At 42.6% G+C, this 25,316-nt stretch overlaps 3 protein-coding genes across 3 annotated transcripts; 1 reads left to right on the top strand and 2 right to left on the bottom strand.

The window, feature by feature from the left end:
* Window positions 13,201-17,437, bottom strand: LOC8061408 (elongation factor Tu, mitochondrial). The gene is made up of 12 exons (XM_002463465.2): window positions 17,148-17,437; window positions 16,923-16,998; window positions 16,736-16,828; window positions 16,544-16,618; window positions 16,266-16,370; window positions 16,094-16,184; window positions 15,799-16,004; window positions 14,775-14,858; window positions 14,378-14,443; window positions 14,242-14,304; window positions 13,774-14,014; window positions 13,201-13,611 (listed from the first exon to the last, which is right to left on the bottom strand). The coding sequence occupies exons 1-12, from the start codon at window positions 17,336-17,338 to the stop codon at window positions 13,541-13,543; spliced, it is 1,362 nt and encodes a 453-aa protein (XP_002463510.1). The 5' UTR covers window positions 17,339-17,437; the 3' UTR covers window positions 13,201-13,540.
* LOC8060866 (monothiol glutaredoxin-S7, chloroplastic) lies at window positions 17,626-21,029 on the top strand. The gene is made up of 2 exons (XM_002466048.2): window positions 17,626-18,162; window positions 20,726-21,029. Exons 1-2 carry the CDS (start codon window positions 17,700-17,702, stop codon window positions 20,779-20,781), a joined length of 519 nt encoding a protein of 172 aa, XP_002466093.1. The 5' UTR covers window positions 17,626-17,699; the 3' UTR covers window positions 20,782-21,029.
* LOC8060865 (tyrosine--tRNA ligase, cytoplasmic) lies at window positions 22,001-24,499 on the bottom strand. Its single transcript, XM_002463464.2, has 3 exons — window positions 23,970-24,499; window positions 23,317-23,523; window positions 22,001-22,391 (listed from the first exon to the last, which is right to left on the bottom strand). The coding sequence occupies exons 1-3, from the start codon at window positions 24,381-24,383 to the stop codon at window positions 22,248-22,250; spliced, it is 765 nt and encodes a 254-aa protein (XP_002463509.1). The 5' UTR covers window positions 24,384-24,499; the 3' UTR covers window positions 22,001-22,247.

The following is a 25,316-nucleotide window of genomic DNA, read 5'->3' as shown; positions in this document are numbered from 1 at the left end:
AGCATATGGGTCGATGCATAAAAGTTTAAATGCCGATAACACTCCTATCGGCTGGATTCAAATGTTTTGGGGCTTAGTGTTTCAAAAGATGCCGATAACAGTCCTATCGGCTAGACTAAAAGCTGAGGAAGCAGGAAAGCACAGATATGATGCCGATGAAAGCTTTATGTGTTAAGCAGTGCCTGGATTGCCGATATAGCGCGCAACCGGATTTGGTTGGCTGCTTCTATCTCCTTAATGTCATCATCGGCAGAACCTTCTATCGGCTTCAGCTTCTTCTTCAGTTGAAGTGCCTTGCGACCATGAACATTTCGCTCGTGCTCAAGAAGCCTGATGGTCTCTGGCAATTGGCTCTCTTCCTGTTGGGCTTGGGATAAGGCGTTCTCCACTTCCTTGAGTCCCGCCAACAGGGATTCTCTTCTTGCCGATAGATCGGATATCTTCTGCTTCAGCGCATCTCCTGAAGATCTCAGGATACCGATGTTCTTGTGCTTCTCATCGGTCAGGAGTTTCTATTTCCTCATTTCATCGGAGAGTTGAGTCTGAGCGGCTCTATCGGCAAGACGCCGAGAAGCTCTCTGGTACTGCAGCTGGCGACTCTCCAGATGAGCGGCTTGGAACAGGATTTCTTCGACGTCGGCTGGGATTTGGCCTCTGAGAGTTCTGAACAGGGTCTTGGTAGGGTCGGAGTCATCGACCAAATGCGCTGTATCCTGGTGAAGGAGAACTGACAATTCTTCCAGCCTGGCCCTGATCTCTGCCGATGTAATGCCAACTGTCTGAGAAGAGCTTGCTTCTTCGCCTTCTTCTTCAGAGAGATCGATGGCGAAGGAAAACAGGCTATCGGGAGAATCTTGTTCCTGGGAGGGAAACCAAGGTTAGCTCATATTCGGAGAATCGGCAAATAATGCTGGCGGTAAACAGTGACTTACTTGCTTCAAGGCGATCTCTTGCCTTGGACTGGGAGGTGCTGACGGAGCTGCGGGCTGATCGGCCAAAGATGCCGATGGAACTACAGGTTGATCGGCTAAGGTTGCCGATGGGACGATATCGACTGAAAGAAGACAAGAAAGGTTATGAGACTAAATGAGAATAAGTTCATCGGCAACGGTATTGTTAAAGTATGTTACCTGGAGGAGGAACAACGGTTGTCTGAATCGGGAGAACCGCCGATGATATAATTGGACCCACCGGACCAGTTGTTTGTTCACCCACATCAACTGATGTACCTTCTGTTTGAGGCTCTTCCTGCTGGGATTCTTCCATCTGTGGTGCTTCCTGCATTGGTTGGGGAGATGGTGCTTGCTGTGTCTGGACTTCTGGAGAAGAAGGAGAAGACTCCACTAGGATTGGAGATACCGGAGGAAGAGGGGGAGTTGCCACTTTTTGGCGTTTCGTTTCGGCCCTGGTGCTCTTGACACCCTTCCTCTTTGGCTGGCTGGACTGGGTGGCATCGGCACCTTGACGTGTGACCTTTGCCGATGCACTGGTTTGCTGCAATAACGAACAAGGGTTTATAAGTATAAATAAAGCCGATATAAAGATAGTCAGCGTAAAAGATAAAGATTTGACAAATTGCCTTGAAAGCCCGCGCCAGAGTGGGAGCAGCTACCGTTGGTGATGTCTGGGTTCTCCTGGTGGTAACTTTCCTGAGGCGCACACCCCGATGCACGATGGAAGCCAGAGTGGGAGCATTGTGGCCGATTGAGGAAATCGGGCCTGATGGAAACAAGTCGATCGGCTTGCCACTCCTGCTAACCGATGAGGGGATGTTATCAACCTGCAAAAGGAATACAAGGGTAAGCTACTGATGGAAATAATGTTGAAAAAATGAAACATCGGTTGGAGATACTTACAGTGTCATCGGGAATTTCGTATTCAGAGTCGATCATGCCGCGGTATGAAAGGGCCGATCTGCAGAATAGATGCTCTTTCCATTCTGCCCACCATAACTTGTATGCCTGAGTGATAAAAGCAGCCGGAACCCATTCTGATAGATCTACATCTGTATCGGCGTTTGGTGGTAGTTGGGCTACTCGACTCCACTCAAGAAAGTTATTGATAGTTTCTCTGGGTTTTATCACATCGGCATAAGGAAGTGCGATTGGCAACTGGCCGAAAGCTAACTGGCGAGCTAATGCCGATGGATTGTAAAATTCATAAGTCTGGGGAGAAGTTTTTGTGCTACCAAAGAAATTCACTGGAATGGCTCTGGGAGCCACAATTGCCATCATCGCCTCATTGTCCCTGTCGAGAGCTTCATCAAATGGATTGAAGGTCAGAGGGAGCATGCTATCTGGGTCATCATAAGCCAACCATGGTCGTTCATCTCTGGCCAAACCCTCATACAGAGTCTGGAAGAATCGGCCGATCTGATCCGGATTACTCCCTGAACCAGGTAGAACTATGACGGCTTCGCCAAAGTTCAAGGGGGCACGCGTTGCCGATTCCTCTTCACCCAACACATGATTTTCGGCTATATCTCTTGGGAAGTGCTGTGAGAACAAGTTGAAATCAAGGCGCTTATGCAGGTGCAGATTGAGCCACATATTAATAAACCACCAGGGGCCTCCCAAGTTGCCGATGGATTGGCCAAGCAGGAGTTTCTGGGCTACCTGATGGAGAAGGTGGTAAACAGCGCCAAGCAAGTATCGGCCGAGAGGAAATTGGCCACCGTTAGCCAGTCTCTCTGCTGCCGATAGATAGACGGAAGTCGGTCCTGCCGATCGACCACAGAATACAAACTTGTCCAGCCACATGTTCAGAAAGGTGGTTTGCTCCTTTATGGTGACAGGCCCTCTCCCGCGGTACTTCTGAATGTACCCTGACCAACCGCTGATAGCGCGAGTCTCCACTTTGGCACTGGGGGCAGTATCAAAAAAGTGGGTGCTATCGGCAGAAGATATATCTAGACCAGTGAGCATGGCTACATCGGCAAGGGTAGGAGAAGCAGGGCCGTGGCCAAAAACAAAAGCATTGAGGGTGTCTGACCAAAAGTAGGATGCAGCTATCAGCAGTGACTCGTTCCTGTGCATATCGGCAATGGATAGCCTAATGCATTGGGCTAGCTTCCTTTCGCCCCACTGGACTTCATAAGAATTGCTGACCCTCAAGAACCAGTCTTTCCACCCTACGGTAGGGCTGGGCCAAGAGCGAAAAGTGTCTTTCCACAGATCTAAAGAAAAGTTTTCAGCTCTAAAGGGGATCCTATTGGTTTCTGCGTTGATAAGGTTGGTTGGATCTGAATCCCCTAGAGGGCCGAGACATTGAAGGTGTGGTTGATCGGTGGGGATGACAATTTTATTGGACAACTCCTAGTGATTTTGGGGGAATAAAAATACAAAGAAAAAGGAAAAGGAGAATATTCAGTAAGATGAATCGCGGATGAACAGGAATAAAAAAAAATACAGAAGATGAGATGGAGATCTGACCTCAGGGACGACGAAGCCAATGGCCATCTTGTCGTGAAGAGGACGTTGGAGGGCACCGGAGTTGATGAAGAGGAGTGCTTGTCGGAGGTCTTGAAGGTTGTGAATGGCGCCGCCGCTGGAAAAGTAAAAGTAGGGATGGTGAAATGATGTGATGGAGAAGGAGTACCCGAGAAGGAACTATTTATAGGATAAAACGGGCAAGGGCAAATCTGACTTATCTCTTTGCCGCATCCGAGAGACCCGGGGATGCTCAGGTAGATATGGTAACTGTTCGCACGGTAATCAAGGGATTGTGCAGGTGATTTGACGGGGAGCGGTCATTACTTGGAGATATTTTACTGTACAGGATCTTTTGGTCGGTCCATCGGCAGCATACTGTAACAGTCATATTGCCGATGGGCGGATAAAGTAAAAGGTAGCCATTTATACGAACGTCCTGATTAGTCCATCGGTAGATCTTCGTAACGGTAATATTGCCGATGTGCGGATGAGAAGGAAGTGCCCGTTCAGGAAGTTGAGGATTTCGAGGAATTTGCAGGAGAATAGGATCGGAGTTGTTTGGATTGAGGTTGTCGGTTACGAAATTAGGAGCATTAATTGCGGGAAAAGGCATTATTACTGCAGAAAATTTCGGAGCATTAATAGTTTCATACTCCGAAATTGGGGGGCATGTGTTGACACCGTTTTTAGGCACGTGTCCAGGATGGCAGGATAAGATGACAGTATGTGGTTTACGGGATGAGTTGCCGATGAGGATGGTTGCCGATAAAGGAGAGGTTGGACGTGACTAAGTTTACAGGTGATGATGTGTCTATGCCGATGACTATGATGAGGAGGTCTGCCGATGACCGTGGCGAAAGAGTGTGCCGATGATACAGAGGGGGAGTCTGGAAGCTGCTGATCGGGTTGTGGAAGAGTTTCAGTTTGTCACGAGGGATAACTGAGTTATTTCCTTATTTGTTTAAATCGTTTTGTATGCGGATTTCGTGTAATTTGGAATTCGAATTCTGGTCGTGTTTAGTTATAGCTCTTTGAACAGGGTATAAATATGGACCCTAGGGCTTTGTAATGAGCTATCTATCAATCAATCAAACATACGTTTTTACTCATATTCCAGCATCTACTTTTCGACGACTTCGTCATACTTTTTCCTTTTGTTACGAGTTCTTAGGAATTTGTCGACTTAAGCTCGGCGTGTTCTTGAGTTCCGCGTGAGTACCTCTTAGCCGTGACATCCGGGCGCATCGCTGTTGTCAGGACTAAAGTATTCGAGTTATCACCTTTGCCGATAGTAAGGTCAAATCGGCTGGCACGCCTTAACGTTTGAATCGGGTATTAGCCCTTTGTGTTTGCAGATCAGCTTTGCATCAACAATGTTGTGGGCACAAGCATAGGCTAATAATATTCTAATTGCCTCCAATCTTGCAACTGGTGCATATGTTTCTCCAAAGTCAAGACCTTCAACTTGAGTGTAGCCTTGCGCTACTAATCTTGCTTTGTTTCTCACAACTACACCACCTTGATCTTGCTTGTTTCTAAAGACCCACTTGGTACCAATCACATTGTAGTTCTTTGGCCTCTCAACAAGCTCCCACACTTGATTTCTTGTGAAGTTGTTCAATTCTTCATGCATGGCATTTACCCAATCGGAATCCTTCAATGCATCTTCTATTCTCTTTGGTTCTTCAAATGAGACAAATGAATAGTGCTCACAAAAAGATGCTAGCTTTGATCTTGTTTGTACACCACTTTGAATACCACCAATGACTTGATCTAATGGATGATCCCTTGCTATGCTTGTAGGTTGGAGTATTGGGAGTTGATTGCTTCCACTTGCTTGATTTTGATTTTGATCATCATCATGAGAGCCACTAGTACTAGCTTGATTTGTATCAATCTGCACTTCTTGATTGATCATGTGAGTGTCATTATCATCATCAACTTGCATTGGCCTTATGTCACCAACATCCATGTTCTTCATTGCATTTGCCAATTGATCTCCTCTCACATCATCAAGATTTTGGGCTTCACTTTGAGATCCCTCGGTTTCATCAAACTCAACATCATGAACTTCTTCTAATGTGCCACTTGCCAAGTTCCAAACTCTATGCCTTGCTTTTGGTGGAATAACCAAGTAAGAACCCTTCATCACATTTCTTCTCAAACTTGCTCAATCTTGTGCCTTTCTTGAGAATGTAGCATTTACAACCAAACACTCTAAAGTATGCAATGTTGGGCTTTCTTCCATTCAATAGCTCATATGGTGTCTTCCCAAGCTTCCCATGGCAATAGAGACGGTTGCTACAATAGCAAGCCGTGTTGATAGCTTCACTCCAAAATGAATGACTAACATTGTATTCACTAAGCATTGATCTAGCCATATCAATCAAGGTTCTATTCTTTCTTTCAACTACACCATTAGATTGAGGAGTGTATGTTGGAGAGAATTGATGTCCAATGCCAAGATCATCACACAATTCCTCAATTCTTGTGTTCTTGAATTCACTACCATTGTCACTTCTAATCTTCTTGATAGTGGTTTCAAACTCATTTTGCACCCTCTTGATAAAAGACTTGAATAGATCACAAACATCACTCTTGTCATAGAGAAAGAACACCCAAGTGTATCTAGTGTAGTCATCAACTATCACAAAACCATACTTGTTGCCACCAATGCTAGTGTATGTTGTTGGCCCAAATAAATCCATGTGCAATAGCTCAAATGCCTTTGATGTGCTCATTTCACTTTTCTTAGGATGTGCATTTCCAACTTGCTTTCCGGCTTGACAAGCACTACATGGTTTATCTTTCTCAAAGGTGACATCCTTCAAGCCTCTAACTAAGTCATGCCTCAATAGTTTGTTCAATTGTTTCATTCCAACATGACCAAGCCTTCTATGCCACAACCAACCAAACTTGATTTGCTAATTAGGCAAGATGTCAATTGAGTGTCACTATCATTGAAATCAACCAAGTATAAGCTACCTGCCTAAATCCTTTGAATATCAAGTTTGATCCATCAACACTAACCACCTCAACATCATCACTACCAAAGATGCACTTGAAACCAAGGTCACAAAGTTGTGCAATTGACAAGAGGTTGAAATCAAGGCTCTCAACTAGCAACACATTTGATATGCTCATGTCATTTGAGATAGCAATTTTACCTAGCCCTTTGACCTTGCCTTTCTTGTTGTTGCCGAAAGTGATAGAATCAAAGCCACCATTTTGACTAGTATCAATTGATTTGAACATACAAGACTCCCCGGTCATATGTTGAGTGCACCCACTATCAAGCACCCAGTGCCTTCCTCCGGCTTTGTAATTGACCTACAATACAAGATCAATTCTTTTTAGGTACCCAAACTTGATTGGGTCCTCCAAGGTTAGCAACTAAGCTCTTTGGTACCCAAATGGCTTTCTTCTTTGAGCCCATCCATGGTGCACCAATGAACTTAGCATGAACACCTTTTGTATCCTTGGTAAGCACATAGAAGGAATTAAGCTTAATTGAGGATACATAAGCTTTGGGTTTCTTGTTCATGCATTGTTGCTCTAGGTGACCAACTTGCTTGCAAGCTTTGCAATACCGGCCATTGTTCTTCATAAAGCTAGTCTTGTGAGGAGCAAAGGCGGCCTTGCCTTTCTTGAGGTTATAGCCTAATCCCTCTTTGTAGAGAGAAGCCCTTTGGCTACCCAAGCACATAAGCAAGCGGTCCTCACCACCATAAGCCTTGGCTAAGGTGTGATTGAGCTCTTTCACCTCCTTCTTGAGAATTTCATTCTCAACTTTTAGTGTGGTGTCGCAAGTGAAACCATCACTACTAGATGAGGATGATGTAGATGTGCTACATGAAGGGTTAGTAGAAGCAATAACAATAGGCTTACTTAAGATATCACATGTTATGCCTATGTTGCAAGTTTGAGCTTTTTCAATTTTAGTTGGCTCATTTTCACATTTGTTAACTAGTGACGAATGAGCTTCTTCAAGCTTAATGTGAGCCTTTTGAAGCTTCTTATGGTCTTCCTTTAGACTCTCATAAGATGCTCTAAGCTCATCAAGTTCTTGCTCAAGGGTTTTCTTATCCTTAAGCAAGGCCTTGCACTCCTTCCTAGTTTCTTTATAGTGATGAGTGCAATCTTCTAGCATAGTGATTAGTTCATCTTTAGTTGGTTCATCATCATCACTATCACTATCACTATCATGGTCACTCTCATCATCGGATGATACCTTAGTGGCCTTAGCCATGAAGCATGATGGAGTGTCGAAGATGGAGCTCTTTCCTTGAATTGCAATGCTAGCATGCGCCTTTTTTTTGGTGCTCTCATCATCACTTGAGGAGTCATCACTATCCCAAGTTGCAACATGGGCATCACCCTTCTTCTTGTTTGAGCCTTCCTTCTTTTCTTGCTTCTTCTTTTGCTTCTTTCTTTCCTTCTGGATAGCATCTTCATCATCACTATCATAAGGACACTTGGCGATGAGATGATCCTTGCTATGGCATCTAAAGCACCTCATGGAATGGTCATTCTTCTTGGAGGAGCTCTTCTTCCTTCTTGCCAGATAGCCCTTCTTCTTCATAAACTTGCCAAATCTCTTGACAAGAAGAGCCATCTCCTCATCTTCATCACTATCACAAGAGCTTGCTTCTTCTTCACTTGATGATTCTTGCTTGGCTTTGCCCTTGGATGTGGAGGCCTTGAATGCCACACTCTTCTTCTTCTCATCATCCTTCTTCTCACCATCCTTCTTTTTCTTGATCAACTCATCCTTTTCATCATCCTCTCTATAAGCATCATCGGTCATCACTTCTTGGAACACTTGTTGGGGAGTTGATTCACTAAGTGTTGTCTTGACTAGCACGGTGATCAATGTGTCAAATCTCTTGGGCAAGCTTCTCAAGAACTTCATAGAGAATTGACTATCTTTTACTTCTTCCCCAAGTGCCTTGAGTTCGTTCACAATGACTTGCAACCGGTGAAACATCTCCGGCACACTTTCATCTTCTTGCATCTTGAAGCTTGAGAACTTTTCTTGGAGGATGTATGCCTTGGCGGTCTTGGTTCCCTTGGTGCCCTCAAATGTTTCTTCTAATTTTGCCCATGCATCATGAGCAATCACAATGTTCTTGATTTGCTCAAAGGTCTTGTCATCAAGAGCTTCATGAAGAGCACTAATTGCAATGTCATTGCATTGAAGCTTCTTCTCTTCGACCGGTGTTGGTGCATTCTCATTTGCAACCTCAAACTTTGTTTCGGTCACCTTCCAAACTTCTCTATTGATTGACTTGAGATGGGCAGTCATCTTGACCTTCCAATAAGCATAATTGGTGCCATCAAAGTAAGGTGCCTTCTTGGTGTTATTGATATGCAAACTAAGAGCCATTTCTTCACCGTAGGTTGTTAAGCCTCAAATAAACGGTGCCTCGGCTCCGATACCACTTGAAAGGTCCAAATGGCTAGAGGGGGGGTGAATAGCCTATTTAAAATTTCTACAAACTTCAACTAGACAAGTTGGTTAGTAGAACAAAAGGCGAAGCTATTCTAGCACTAGCACAACTAAGCTATGCAAGCCACTTACACAAGTCTAGCAAGAAAGCTAAACACAAGTTACAACAAGAAAGCACAACTACAAACTTGCTATACTCCTAAACAAGAAGACTAAACTAAACAAGCTAAACAACTTAGCAAGAAAAACAAGTAAGTAAAGGAGTGGAGAGTGATTGTTATACCAACGTTGTAGAGTAGAGATATATCCAACCAATCACTCACAATCACAAGAGAGTCCTCGGTAAGAGATGACACAAGATTTTTACCGAGGTTCACTTGCTTCCCGGCAAGCTAGTCCTCGTTGTGGCGATACACCCACTTGATGGATCACGAGCTAATTGGCAATCCAAAGCCAAACCCTCAGCGGGTGCCGCACATCCACTCACAAGATGGGGATCCTCCAAGCCACGAGCAATCTACTAGAGTAGCCAATTGCGATCTCCCGCGGGGAAGGCTCAAGAACCCCTCACAAATCACTTGGTGAGGCTCGAAACAATCTCCAATCACGAGCTCAACACCTCCCTTGCACCAAGCCGTCTAGGGTGTCGGGAAACACCCAAGAGTAACAAGAAATCCACACTTGCAATCACCACCTAGTGCCACAAGAATGAAATCACAAAAGCACAACACTAGGGTTTCCCAAATCCTCTCACCAAAGATCACCAAGCTATGGGGATGGAGAGGAGAGGGAAGAGATGCTCTTGAAGCTCTCAGATCTATTACTAGAGCTCAATCTCTCACTTGAATGGAGCACAAATCCTTGGGAGTGAGAGAGGAGGAGGGGAGAGCTTTTCTTTTCTTGGAGTTCTTCAAGAGAGCAAGAATGGGGAATAGAGTGAGGAGGAAGAAAGGAAGGGGTGAGACCCGACCTTATCCTCTGCCAGCCACTCATCCGACCGTTGCAGCAGCCCAAACTCGCGAGAAATTCCAGTGCGGGTAGGAAATAATTCCAGGCGCACACGCTTTTGACCGTTGGCGTGGGTGAACTAAAGTATCGGAAAATTTCCAGTGCGGGTAGGAAATAATTCTGATCGACCCCTCTCTGTTGCAAGCACAAACACTAGAATATCTAGGTAGGGCAGTGAATAATTCCGATCGACCCCTCTCTGTTTGGGCAAGACTACTAGCTCGGTTTTCCAACTCAAAATCCCTTTTTAAGGTGCTAACTTTCCCACAAAGTACCAAAAACAATTGAGCACTTAAGTTAGCATTTTCACAAATAATTTTTAGGGCTTTCTCAAGTATTCTCACCACGTCACTAAGCGCTAGTTATATGCAAATGAGACTCACACTTAGTGGCACTAGATAACCTTTGCAATTAAAGATTTCCCCTCTTTATAGTACGACTATCTATCCTAAATCCGGTCAATCACTTCTCTACTCATCTTAGACCGGCAAAAGCAAAATCCTATGTTTATACCTTTGTCTTGATCACTTTACTCCTTGTCCATCACCATGATCTCCACTTCATGCCTTCTCTTTATGACCATGTGTCCACCACTCATGTCACGTTGCTCCTTCTTCAAATGTGTTTCTATGCCTAACTCAAATCACTTGAACACAAAGCATTAGCAACTTGGTGTCATTAATTACCAAAACCAAACTTAGGCTTTCACACTGGTCGTAGTTGAAGCACGAATATAGGTTAGGCCTTGTTTAGTTCGCCCCGAAAACCAAAAAATTTTCAAAATTCTTCGTCACATCGAATCTTATAGCACTTATGAAACATTAAATATAGGCGAAAACAAAAATTAATTACACAGTTTAAGTATAAATTATGATACGAATCTTTTAATTCTAGTTAGTTTATAATTGAATAATATTTGTCATAGATAAACGAAAGTGCTACATTAACGAAATAAAAAAAATCGCATCTAAACAAGGCCTTAGAATCACGCTAGATTAGGTCCATTAAACAATGAGATCAAGGGTAGACATTACTCCTATTTTTAATTAATTAATTAATTATATTGGTAGACTTCATAAAATTGGACTCCTTCCTCCATTATGGGTATATAAAGTATGTTTGGTTGTGTGGTTCTACCTAGCCTGACTAGAAAATAAGCTAGACTTAAGTTGGTCTGTCGAGTCAAGCCACTGTAGTAGTGTTTAGTTCTCATGTACTAGCTAAGTCTGGCTAAATTAGATTTTATTTGGTTGTCTGAATTAGTTGATATTGCTATCTCTTGTCCACACTGGTGATCTTACCTCCACCACTGTCTCATTCAACTCGTCACCATAAATAACGTTTTTATTAGTCAAACTAAAAAAAGAGTTTCATTTCTTGATAAGCGCGATATATACTTATTTTGAGACGGAAGGAAAAAAGTACCATAGATCAAGATTAAATGTTACTCTTAGGCCTTGTTTAGTTCCGAAAAATTTTAGGAAATCGACACTGTAGCACTTTTGTTTGTATTTGATAAATATTGTCCAATCATGAACTAACTAGACTCGAAAGATTCGTTTCGTCAATTCCGACCAAACTGTGCAATTAGTTTTATTTTTGTCTATATTTAATACTTCATGCATACGTCTAAAGATTTGATGCGACGAGAAATATGAAAAATTAACTAAACAAGGCCTTAGAGTGTCCCCAACAACGAAATCCAAATAGCCAAGTGAGCCGAAGATTGGAAACAATAAAATATAGAAAATGCATCCAACATTTCAGAGGACTCAGAGAGGGAGTTTTATGGGAGTCCGTGCGAGACTAGTAAGATGGGAAGCACTAGTGTTGTATTCTCTTTCATCTACAGCCAATCAAAATTCACTTGCGCTGTCGATTTTGGACACTGTTGGGGAGTAATTAATTAGTCATAAAAGAGAATTTTGACTGTACAAGTGTTGTGTACAATAATAGACTTATAGCTAAGCTAATACTGATGTAGAGGAGAGAAAACATAAGAAAGATGATAACTTGGCTCATGCAAGCACCAAGTTGAACACGGATGCATAAGTAGGGTAGACCCAAATAACAAGTGTTGTGAGGAGGAATAAGAAAGAAAAGATATTTTAGAGACAAGTATGAGACAACTTACTGTATAACTTAGCTCTAATCACTTAACTTATAGTCAAACACTTATTCTATTATTGACGTTACGCCGCTCGATTGCCGCTAGTCTAACCCAGTGGAGCTCGATGGGCTATGTCTATCATGCTCTGTTTTTGTCCTTTCCTACCGTCCTTTTCCATTGTGCGATCATAGGTGTAACTACTGTCTCCTCTCTCTTCTCCCCCTACCTCAGCCACTTTGAACGCCCATCACCATCATTAATCTATCATTAACATATGTGGGTTACTATAACACTTGAGGCTAATCATGGACTAACTAGGCTTAAAAAAATCGTCTCGCGATTTTCAACCAAACTGTGTAATTAGTTTATTTTTTATCTACATTTAATATTTCATACATATGTCCAAAGATTCGATGAGATGGATAAAAATTTTTTGGGTGGGGAACTAAACAGGGCCTTAGGCCTTGTTTAGCTCACCTCTAAAACCAAAAAGTTTTCAAGATTCCTTGTCACATCGAATCTTTCGCCACATGTATAAAGCATTAAATATAGATGAAAATAAAAACTAATTGCACAGTTTAACTGTAAATCGCGAGACGAATCTTTTAATCCTAGTTAGTCTATAATTAGACAATATTTGTCACAAACAAACAAAAATACTACAGTAACGAAATCCAAAATCTTTTCGCATCTAAACAAGGCCTTAGAATGAGCCATGCCTGACCGTATCCCCTGACTCCTGAGTGCAAAAGATAGGAAAACTGTATTCTCTCTTCGAAGTTATCGTCCTAACTATAATAAATTTTTGATAGGCCCTGTAATCCTGTTACTGGTGGTAGAAGGCATTGCCTCTCGTAAGCGTAATGTATACCTGTGTACGAGCACATGTGTTTGTTCTGTTTTTAAAAAATAAATCGCCAACAAGCAGAGAGAATTTAGGAGAGGTCAGACTCGTACAGGTTATAAATGCATTTGGCTAATAGCAAGAGCTGCAGAAGCAATGCTTTTGGCGAAGAAGCATTAAGAATAGGACAGGATTGTGAGCGGCAGCAGGCATGCAAACTATAAAAATTTTGAAAGTAGCGAAACGGTATTATCCATCATCAGACGAGAAACTAGCGACGGCCTCCATAGGCAACCACTGTAAAACATCACAAATACCCACATATATTACATACACATATAGCCCGAAGAGAGAAGAGGGGAAAATGGTCCACCAACTTTTTCTGCAAATTTTGCCTCCGAGACCAACTTGACAAAATGGCTAGAAAATATGCTTATGATACTAGTCTTATTCAATCAATGAGTTATGCCCAACATGCGTGTCAACCAAACTAACTGTGGTGTTACACAGCACCACACCTCAACAAGAAAACAGAAGGTACTGTCCAGAATGGTGGCCAGGCCAGCCAGCTCTGCCTTTGTGCTCATGCATTCCAAGAAAAATGCAAAACCGGTCCTTTGCTCTCGTTTCTAACCCGGTCGGACATATCAACATTCATTTGTTTGCTAAATTGCTACCGAGAAGAAAATGGAAACTGATTAGCTAATAACTTTGGAGACAACTCCTGCACCAACTGTTCTCCCTCCTTCCCTCAGTGCAAATCTTTGCCCTGCATCACGAGAAAAGAGTTGACAATCTAATATGAATTTCTTTTATCTTTAAGGAAAAAAAATAACATGGAGTGTTTAATGGCATCACAAGGAAAAAAAGAACAAGTTATCAAAAGACCAGATCTATATTATGAAAGAAGATTTGAGAATATAGTAGTTACCAGGTTCAAGAGGAACAGGTGATATCAACTCAAAATTCGCAGTAACATTGTCACCGGGCAAAACCATCTTCGTTTCACCAAGCAACTCAACCTTTCCAGTGACATCAGCAGTCCTGAAGTAGAATTGGGGACTGTAGTTTGTCATAAAGTGAGTGTGGCGGCCACCCTCATCCTTTGTCAGGACGTATATTTCTGCCTCAAACTTTTTGTATGTCTTCAGACTACCAGGTTTACACACCACCTGAAACAGTAGAAAATGACAGGCCATCGACATTACAGATGGTTCAATTTCGGTATTGGAGAAAGAAATTGTGGAACAAACACTAAAGATCACATATAGAAAATTTGTACAAGTCGTTTGGTGATCACACAACCATGTACCGTCAAATGCAAGACAGTATCCAGACAAAACAGTTCAGTGGCTATTTCAAGAACTTCTCAGATAATTTTGAAGTCAGGAATTATAACCTGGCCACGCTCAACATCACCACGCTTAAGACCACGAAGAAGAAGACCAACGTTGTCACCAGCCTGCACACAAGTTGCATGTATGATAATTTGGGTCAATACAAAACCTGGAATAATCTGCTTTCAGAATCATTACCTCTCCATGGTCCAGTATCTTTTTGAACATCTCAACACCAGTAACTGTAGTCTTCAAGGGACCACTCTGTGAACAAGAATATATTTCATCACAACATATTGGTGCAATGGGTACTAACCGCACAAAGGAGAAATAGAATAGCAGAAGAATCTTCTGCTCTTGTGATTAGTCATTGGCTTACATGTACAAATAAACCACCCAAAAGTTAAGCAGTCAAGGAAAAAGTGGGCTGTCTACTAAGTTGGAGCTCCATGTCTTACACCACAAGGCTCCTTGTTAACTACTAACATACTAAATTTGATAAACTAACAACTCTCCAAACACTAGAAGGTAGGATCAACATGCAGTAATTTAGTTGTACCAAACATTCGATCTCAGGCAATAAAAAAGATCTAACCTGTGTCAAACCCAAGATCTCAACATCTTCACCAGTTTTAATTGTTCCCTGTTCAACACGCCCAGTAACAACAGTTCCACGACCCTGCAGATCAAACAGGCTAATTAAAAACATATGATAACTCCCTCACAATAAATTTTCATTGATAATTCAATGGTCAATACTTCATTGCCGCATTGGAATGCCTAATAGCTCCATCACTAATTCAATCCATGATTATTTTAAAAACATGAAAGCACAAGAGAGGAAATTGTAAAAGCCACTAAAAATACTAAAAAAACACTTTAAAAAGAGAACAAATATGGTTTAATAAAAAATGTCTACTGAAATCACTCTTTGGTTCGACACAATAGGAATGTAAGGACAAGAACCATCATTGTACAGTATGTAACTGGAAACAAGATGTCTGTCTGAGATATAATTAGCAGATATTTAAAAAAAAACATATTACCAGATTGTACAGTACAATCCCAAGGCAACACTTTGACGAGTGATCTCTTTAACGACCTTATTTCAAACAACACGAACTAATACTATTTATGTGGTTTCATTCGACAATATCAAATTCAAGCTGTCAATCTACGTAATTTTTTAGATGTTCTTGGTGCAAACTTAAATTGTTTAACAAAAGAAGATGCTGAATTGAGATATTTGTTGTTTAGTTTTCTAGACTCCACGGCAATCACTTGTTCACAAAAACAGGGATTATACAATGCCTAATATCGAGGTGTTGAAAAGCTCAGCATTTAGTTGAATTGTCCAAATAATATGATCCATTTTCAATGGTGTAGGGTTATTCCAAATCAAATGTGATCAGTTGAACATGTAATTTTGGGTCACTACTTTAGCTCTTTGAATCCCTACGAGTGTAGGGAAACTAGTTCAACTGGGTAAGTTTTGATCGACCCAATAACCCAGGGAAAACCAAATTTGTTGCCCTGGTCAAAGTAGTGATAACAATAGCATAATCATAATTGAATAACTTGTGAATACTGCAGTAGTGATAACTCATAAATAAAATCACCTGGATAGAGAACACATCTTCAATTGGCATCAAGAAAGGCTTATCAAGCTGCCTCACAGGATCAGGGATGTACTCATCAACTGCATCCATTAGTTTCAAAATGGCATTCTTTCCAATCTCATCATTGTTCCCTTGCAAAGCAGACAAGGCCGATCCACGAATGATCGGAATCTCATCACCGGGGAACTTGTAGAAAGTGAGGAGCTCTGCAGAAGGGTGGGGTGGGGGGCTTAACCTTATTAGAACATATAGACAGCTATCTAAACATGATATGGAGACATGGATGGTAGCATACCCCGAAGCTCCATCTCTACAAGTTCCAGTAGCTCTGGGTCATCAACAGCATCAACTTTGTTCAAGAAGCACACAAGCGAAGGTACACCAACCTAAAAAGAGATCACACGTTCATCTGATCAAGTCAAGACTATAAAAGCAACACCTATACAATCTAAAAAGGCATTTGATACCTGACGGGCAAGAAGAATATGCTCCTTTGTTTGTGGCATCGGGCCATCAGGAGCTGACACAACAAGAATACCACCGTCCATTTGAGCAGCTCCAGTGATCATGTTCTACCATTTTCACAAATAATTAGGCTTGGACCACAAACAAGCTGGGCAACTACATAACATAATAGCCCTAGATGATGGCTTTCACTAGGGCTCTGTCAATTTGACGTGCAAACAACTTCCATTCATAAAATAGCAATAATGCATTTGAGAGAGAAAATATAGTTGGTATTAACCTTGACATAATCTGCGTGACCTGGGCAATCAACATGAGCATAATGCCTTTTAGCCGTCTCATACTCGACATGAGCCTACACAAACGATCCAGATGGTTAAAAATTGGACAGTAAATGAAGATTAAAAATAATACAAAGAAAATTGCATCTGGGGGTCTGGCCCAAACTATAGGACATGTGCTAGGACTCTACCGTTGCAATGGTGATTCCTCTGGCTTTCTCTTCCGGAGCCTTGTCGATCTCGTCGAAAGCAACGGCTTTGGCTTTCCCTGCCTCGGCAAGAACCTATAATAACGAGGAAACAAACGCTGTTGAATCAACCCAATTGTTTGGAAACCAAACGAGCAATTAAGCAGGACCATTGGCTAACGCATCAAACCTTGGTAATGGCAGCAGTGAGCGTGGTTTTGCCGTGATCGACGTGCCCAATGGTGCCGACGTTCACGTGAGGCTTCCTGCCACAGATTGATCCGACTTGCAAAGTGAATCACACGAAGCAATAGGCGGATATTGAATTGCACGGATCGACGGAAATGAATTCATGAAAGAATCCAAAACGAGAAAGTAGCGGGCACCGCACGGATCTGGGCCAAGGAGTACTCACGTGCGCGTAAAGGTGGCCATGGACCTCGCCCAGAGGGTCCCGGCCATAGGCGGCGGCTGGGCCGGCGCCGCCGCCGCCGCCGCGGGCGCATCGGGTAGCGCGGCGGGACCCGAGATCGCGGTCGCCCGCAGGGCTGGGTAGGAGAAGAGCCGGCGGGAGCCGGCGTTCCGGAGCACCGCGGCGGAAGCCATTACCTGTCGTCGCGTCGCGTCGCGTCGCTGCGTCGGCGGCGGCGGCGCGAGGAGGAGCAGAGGAGTGGAGACGAGGGGGGAGATGGGTTTAGGGCTTTAAGTTCGGAGGGGAATGAGAACGGCCGGCATCATCTAACCGTGCGCCACGCTGGGTTTTCGGGCCCAGACTTGCGGCCCAAGCCAAACGCCATCCATGGCCCATGGGCCGGTGGGCTGTTGGTTCTGCTCGCTGCCTCTCCTCCACGGCCACGAAAAATATATAATTAATAATTAATATTAATTAATTATTCTGTGCCGTCCCAGCTCAGTCCGTCCACCACACCCACTGCTCCGTACCATCCGTCGCCGCCGGCGCACCGCGATGGCCGCCTCCGCCACGGCCGCGAGGCCTCTCGCTGGGGCCGCCGCCGTCCCGCTCCCGCTGCCAGCGCGGCCGCGAACCGCCAGGGTGGCCTTGCTGCCCCTGACCCCTGTTCCGGGCCAGCGCCTCGCTCTCGGGCGGGCCGGGCAGGAGCGGCTGCCGGCGCGCGGCCGGTCGGTGCGGTGCCTGGCGGCGCTGAGCCCGGAGATGCGGGCGACGCTGGACAAGGTCGTGGGGTCCAGCAAGGTGGTGCTGTTCATGAAGGGCACCAAGGACTTCCCGCAGTGCGGCTTCTCCCACACCGTCGTGCAGATCCTGCGCTCGCTCGACGTGCCCTTCGACACGCTCGACGTGCTCGCCAACGAGGCGCTCCGGCAGGGGCTCAAGGAGTACTCCAGCTGGCCCACCTTCCCGCAGCTCTACATCGACGGCGAGTTCTTCGGCGGATGTGACATCACCGTTGGTAATAAACTCCTATATGTTTTTGTCGATTCATTCATTCACAGATGCTCTAGCCTCGAAATTCAGTACGTTTTTTTACTGAGCTCACGATCTCATGGTATTGGAAACTGACCCATTGGTTCAACAATTTGTCTGTCTGCCATCCTAATCCACTAATACGACACTTTCTAGTGTCTCACTAATAAGATGATGATAGATTTCACAGATGATCGGTACAAGCTCCATACATGCTTAGCTAATTTCAAGCGTACGACAGTATGCTTGTGCTGAAGGCATAGTCTGGAGTAGTGTCTGGTTTTTCCACCAAGTGCACATTCTATCTCAGTAACAATTTGGTTGTATTGTTGGAAAACTCTGGTTGCCCGTGTAGACAGGGGCGGAGCCAGGGCAGGTGCTGCCCACACTGTAGCACTCCCAGAGTCAACGAATGCTTAAAACATTTTGAGGAAGTCGAGAAACATTTTGGGAAGTCAAATTCAAACATTTTAAATTAGAAGTACAAAGCACCCTCTTTCAGACAGTGTAGAGGAAGTCGCTGACACAAATCTCGTTCTTAATCAAAATCTTTGCACACAGCAAATGAACATTTAGGGTGTTTATCACCAGGATGGTAAATTTCACAAATAATCAGTGCCAAGCTTCATGCCTCTGAGGCATACTCCAGACTAGCGTCTGGTTGGGTCGAACGCCTGTTTGGATGCTGCCTGCCAGGCAGCTGCAGAGCAATGCAAGGGCACAAGGCCACCTGGCGTTCGATTTGCTATGCCTGTGGCCAGGATGTGTTGCCTGGCAGGCAGTTGCCAGCCAGGTCGTCATCCAAATAGGCATATTCTCTCCCAAATGGCTATTCACTTGGTAAGCTTCAATTGTAGGCCTATAGGTGTCTCCAAAGGCCATGGGAAATGCTAATACGTGTCCTGGTCGCTTCTCGGCAGTTACTGCATAATCCTAATCTAGGCATTTGGTGTTGGAGACTCTTTTACTTTTTGGAACTATTTAAACGTCTAAAAAAATGTTTGTTTCCTTTGGAAATTTTGACTCTTAAAATATTTAAGCGCCTATAAACATGTTGCTTCTGTTGGAAGTTGAGATTCTTACACAACTCTTGATGACATGTCATTTTTCTCTTTTGTTCAGTGTCCGTGTAAGAGCTTTGCAGTTTGCACTGTGCATGCCCTAAATAGCAAAAGCATATTCTAAATAGTCGGGGGCCATTGACAGAGATCCTTCCTTCTTTTTCTTAGTAATCAGTGTCTTTGTTAACAGCAAGTGTGTCTTCTAAATACCAGACAAATACCTAGTGTTTTCCATTTGCATCAATGCCATATGCTCAATCCTTATTTCATTCCCGTTTGTATATTCCAATTTACTTTGTCTATAGATGGTCAGCCATCCCTGTTGTTTATCGTGGTTGCAAGAGGTGGGCATTGCCTCATAGAAATGAAACAGCTGGGTTCATCACATTCAGGAAATGACTTGCTTCTTACTTGCTCAGTGCCAATGACACTAACAAGACCACTCTCTAGGACAAAAGCAACATTATGATGGTCTCTACATCTAACACCTAATTTCTATCAACCATATATAACGACAGTATGATCTTTTAGTGATAATCAGGGATTGTCCTCATCTTCATTTTTTTTTGTCAAGAAGGAACAACAATTATCGTTCCATAACTCAAATTGATGACCGACAATTGGTAATTTCTTCCCAGTTGTATGAGTAAAATCAGACATGCTCAACTTTATTGATTCAGTGACTCTTAAGAGCAAATCACATTCCTTCACCCTGCATCATTGTTTGCCATGTCATCAGTATATGTTTTTGAATTTTGAGACATCTTAACAGTATCTGATCTGCTTGTGGACATTCCTAGATACTTGCATAATGACAGTGTCCTCTAAACTTAGTTAGATTATAGGGTTGATGCTGTAGGTTTACTCCACCCCAGGATGTGATGGTTTTGGAAAGTAGATAGCCAATGTACAAGACTTAATGCTTTAGAAAAAATAGTGACGAAGGGCAATCAATCTTAGGCCTTGGGGATCTCTACAGGACATTCTAAATCAGTGGTAAATTTTTTAATGTTTATGTACTTTGGGGTCAGGGGCTAGGACTAACCTGATTAGTCATGGCTAGAGTTGTTCCTTGGTTTTTTGTTTCAGGTGTTTTTTCCCTAGTCTTTTGTGGCAACCTGTTATTCTCTAGTGAGATGAGGGGACATAAGGGGGTTGTGTTGTATGGGACCGTTTTTCTCTCTCTTTAATACAAAGATATGCAAATCTCTTGCGTGTTCAAGAAAACAAAAAACTTGGCCAGGAGAACACAGAATAGCACAAATATATGGTGCAAACTGCTAAGGCATTATTTTTACTGAAGTAGAAAAACACTGCGCATACACCTGCAGATGCCTGTATTGATACGTGTACATTGACTTATCATGTACTCAGCAACTGAATTCCATACACACGGTATTTTCACTGCTGTTTCCACAACTCAAAACATGTATTTTGCATTTGAACCAATCTTAGTGGCTAATGCTAACTTCGCGGTCTATTTTGCAGAGGCATACAAGAGTGGAGAACTGCAGGAAACTCTTGAGAAAGCAATGTGTTCATAGGAAAAAAAAATTGAACAAGGACCACACAGGATACTGTTGATCAAAATGTTATAGTATTTGCTGTACGATTCAGCCATGTTAAGCTGGAGATGCTAAGTTGTAGACAATTTCGTGTCCAGATGTTCAGTGCACTTCGAATACATTTTTCTGGAATAAGCAACCAGCTGATGTTGATGCTGATATTGATTTGTTGTGAGATAAGAACACTATTATTTTGCTAAAATGATACAGCTGATAAGTTCGAGCGAGGGTGGGCAGCAAACTGTTGCACTTGCCGTTACGACACACAGAATTAACATTAGATCGAATATGGTTGCATAAAGAAAGAATTGCATCTGTATTCTTTGGTGGGTGCTCACAGCTATATTCCTTCAATCACCCCTGTTCGTTTCAGTGAAATTTGGCTTATACTGATGCTTATGATGAAATGTGATGAGAGAAAAAAAATCATGTTTGTTCACTGAAAAGTACTGCAGATGCTGCTGAAATACCAAAGTTGAGTCGTTTCGCTGAAATTTAGCTTATGCTGATGCTTGTGCTGAAATGCTGTGAGAGAAAAATATTGTTCTTACTGCAAGGAGTACAGCAGAACATAGCCGTCTCAATCCCCTACAATATTTTGTACGAACAACCCTGTGCTGGCTGATACTGGTGGATCAACAGCTGACAATTGGAATCTGTTCAGTGCGATGCCTATTGAATCCAAATCTTGTCTTGCTAGGATACAATTATACTACATTGGAGCATAGTTTATCCAAAATGATGCAAAGCTATGAACTTGTGTCTCTAATTTGTTTATAGACTTGAAGGCCCGAAACTGCCCATATCATTGGCAACCAATTTAGCCATCTCAACTTTTGATGATTCAAACGGGATTAATGTGGTTCGTTTGCGTACAATGGTGTGATATGTAACGAATGGCAAAATGACGACAAGAACAACCAGAACAAGGATCGGTGTGGCAGAATTTAATAATTTTAGAATTAGGTATGGCTTCTGGAACGTTTGGAATACAACGCTGCAGACTAGGTAAAATCATGTCAACGTGACTTTTTCCCGAAGAGATTTTGTTAATTCTTTGCACTTTTGCAAACTATGTCTGAGATCAATCGAAGTCATCATCATAGTTCACACAGACCAGGAGCAGCAACAGCTATGTAGCTGACCTCGAATTTTAATCAATGCTTCATAATTCACATATTTATTCAAGATTATTCCGTCAACCTTGAATCTTCAATTGAAATTTAGCTAGGAAATAATGTAAATTCCTAAATATAATGTCCAGGAAGCACTTAGTTTTGACACTGAAAAGTGAGAACTAAATGTGAATGATTCCAGTATGGTGAATATCTCAATAGTCGGAAAGAAAATTCTGTCACTGTTGTTCTACTCGTATAGTTATTATTTGCGGGGAAGGTACATGACACACGATTCCATGATACAAGAAAGATGTTCACCATAAAGATTTATGACACTCTTGCACCCTGAAGCGATTTGCAGAAAATTGGGCCTGCAGAGGTACGCATTTGTTTATCACCAAGAACCACAATGCAGTTATCTGTTGTTCTAAGATGAGGCTGAACAGCTTCCCAGATCTTCTTCTTTTGGACCTGACATGACAAAAGTGGAATGATGCATTACCTGCATTGCTCCAAAACAACTTCAGCAGCAAGACTAACATTCCTAGGTTTTTAGTATAATATAAGGCCCTACGTTTGTTTAGTATAAATTGGCTCAGTAAATAGGGAAGCAAGGTTTTCAAATTCAAGCTTGCTTCACATCCACACTTCCACAGGACTAGTTCTTCCACCACATTTTGTTTTACCGTAGAAAGCACCAAATTGCAGTGTAAGTTACTAGAAATACTAGAAGATATATCTATTTTATTTCTGCTATTTGTGTCCACTAGATTTCTTCCTTATGAGTTCTGACCAATACCAAGTCGAAAATAGACTCTTTAACTATGGATTTTCCAATTGAAATTGCAAAATGGTGTAACCATATGTGTACAATAATCTATATGACATGCTTCTATCTAAATAGCATACTAACATCAAAGCTTAAAAGATGTAGTTGCTATGAAAATATGGTCCATATGAAATGATCTTTTCTCAGACATCAGATCTTTGGTCTATCTACAATACTAATTTGAAATGTACAATGGCCCATGCAAATGTCAAAGATACTTAATTAAATTCATTTATGAAACACAAGAAATTTGTTTAGCATGGTAACATAAAAAATCAAGAACATCAAATGACATCTCATTTTTATTTTGATGCTGAAAAATGTTTCTAGAGTTAGGTCATGCTTATCCGGAAGTCCTATGACATGTCTGCTGGATGAGTGGTCACCTACACCTTCCATTCAATAAGGTGTAGAAACAATAGCAAATCATTGCAGAGGCTAAGAAAAGCAAGCGATAGTAAGCATTACTTGCACATATGTCAACACTCAACACCCAACCAGTCATTAGCAAATCATTCAAAAGATAGGGAAAATGTCCTAAATCTGTATTATTATGTGATGTGATACCTGATTTGGTGATGCAGGGTCAGATTGACGATGCTTTTCTTCTTCTGAACCAAACCATACTCTTTCACCAGGCAAGGAACCTTCTGGAGGGATGAGCAGCTCCACATTCTCATGGGAAGCATCAGAGGCAGCCATGAGCATGCCATTTGACTTGATGCCACGCATGTTCCTTGGTTTGAGGTTAGCAAGAACAATCACGTTGCTGTCCTGCACAGGTCATCAGAATCAAGGATACAATCCACACGACTCGACAAAAAATTGGCTATCAGGCCCACATTTCATAGACTGAGACAGACCCACAATTTTATATCCCACGATGACGATTCGATACACTGTACCAATTTCTCAAACTGTTGATCATATATGTCCAGAATCAGTGTGAATTGGCTATACTCAGTTCAAATCCAGAGTGAGCCATGATCCATGAGGATTTTTTAGGCAGTGTCCTTCTCTCTGGAGTTTATTTGCAGCATATAAAAATCAAACTAGATATTACACTGGAAATGTCATAAATCATAACTGATGATAGAGGTGACAGGTGTTTGTCCCTACCCTTTGTTATAATTGATACTCTAACAAAACTGGATTCTAACATGAATTCCATTTTTGTACGCTTATTACTAATGGATAAATAATGGATATCCTGTGCATACCTGGAGGTCTTGGATGGGGATGAAGTTGACGAGGCCGCTGCAGATGGTCCGGGGCTCCGCCTCGCCTACGTCCACCTCCTCAACATAGAGCGTGTCCGCCTCCGGGTGCCTCCACGCCTTCAACACCCGGCCCACCCGGACGTCCAGCAAGCCCACTAGGTCCTCCACGGTCGGTTCCGCCTTGTCGTCCCCGCTCGGCACCGGGGGCTTCGTCTCCTCCACCGCATCCGTTAGCGGTAGCGACGTCGGTGATGAAGAGCAGAAGAGAGCAAGATTCCTGCCGGATCTCGGCGACGGTCGGGCAGCCAGGAACGAGACGGCGCCGGCGCGGGGCCTTGCGAGGGTGAGCGGAGAGGATGAGGACGGGAGGAGGCGGGCGCAAGAGGCGAACGCCATTCTCGCAGCGGCCATCATACCGGTGCCGTGCCGCTGCGGCGCTGCCGGAGATAGGGGGGATACGACTGGGGGGCTGCTTCCCGGTATGATAAGCCCTGTGTAATGTTGGAGGCTTGCTTTTTTTTAAAAAAAAAAACATGGAAGGCTGCAGTGCAGCAAGATCTGAATGAAATGTAATCTTAATTGACCAGGGCAAAGGTTTGGGAGCTTTTTACCTGTATGCCATTATGAAAGATTGACCAAACCAGCAGGTCACTAAAAAGTTGTTTCGCACCGCTGTGACCAACTTCATCTTCGACTATACCCGTGTGCCATTCCGTCTCAGTTCCGTTTGTTTTGTGACGTTCAAAAGATCAGACACGTGGGTCCCATGTAGAAAAATGTCCTTCTTACCCCTGAGTCCATAACCCCCACGCGGAGGCCGTGCTCGTGCTGCTTTCCGCGGGCGCTGTTCCTCCGAGGCGAGGGAGTCGACGACATTCAGGTGAGTACGTTACTTTTCTTTTTTTTTCTTATCCTTTCTTTATTTAACTTTTCTTTTCTTTTCTTTTTTGTATCTATTTTTTTTCTTTTCGTGTTTCATGTCGCGGGATCGGCTTTCTTTTGTTTTCCATTTTTGTTATTGTTCTCATTTCTTTATTTTCCTCTTCGTTTATATTTTTATTTTTATTTACATTTCTTTTTTGTTTTAAGTGATTATTATTATTATATTAATTTCCATTTTATGTTTCTTTTATTTATTTTTTTCTTTTCTTTTCTTTCCGTTTTAACATTTTATTTCTAATCTTGATTTTTTAATTTTATTCTTTTTTTGTTTCGTGTGATTTTTCATTATGCTAATGATTTTTATTTTTATTTTTTATTTTTTATCTTTCTTTTTTTCGTGCATTATTCATTTTTTTATTTTATGGTCTTGTTTAGTTCACCCTGAAAACAAAAAAAATCAAGATT

The sequence above is a fragment of the Sorghum bicolor genome, chromosome 1 (genome assembly GCF_000003195.3).
Source record: "Sorghum bicolor cultivar BTx623 chromosome 1, Sorghum_bicolor_NCBIv3, whole genome shotgun sequence".
In the NCBI taxonomy this organism is placed as follows: domain Eukaryota; kingdom Viridiplantae; phylum Streptophyta; class Magnoliopsida; order Poales; family Poaceae; genus Sorghum; species Sorghum bicolor.
Note: the sequence above shows the minus strand (reverse complement) of the source record. Positions and strands in the feature narration are given on the sequence as shown.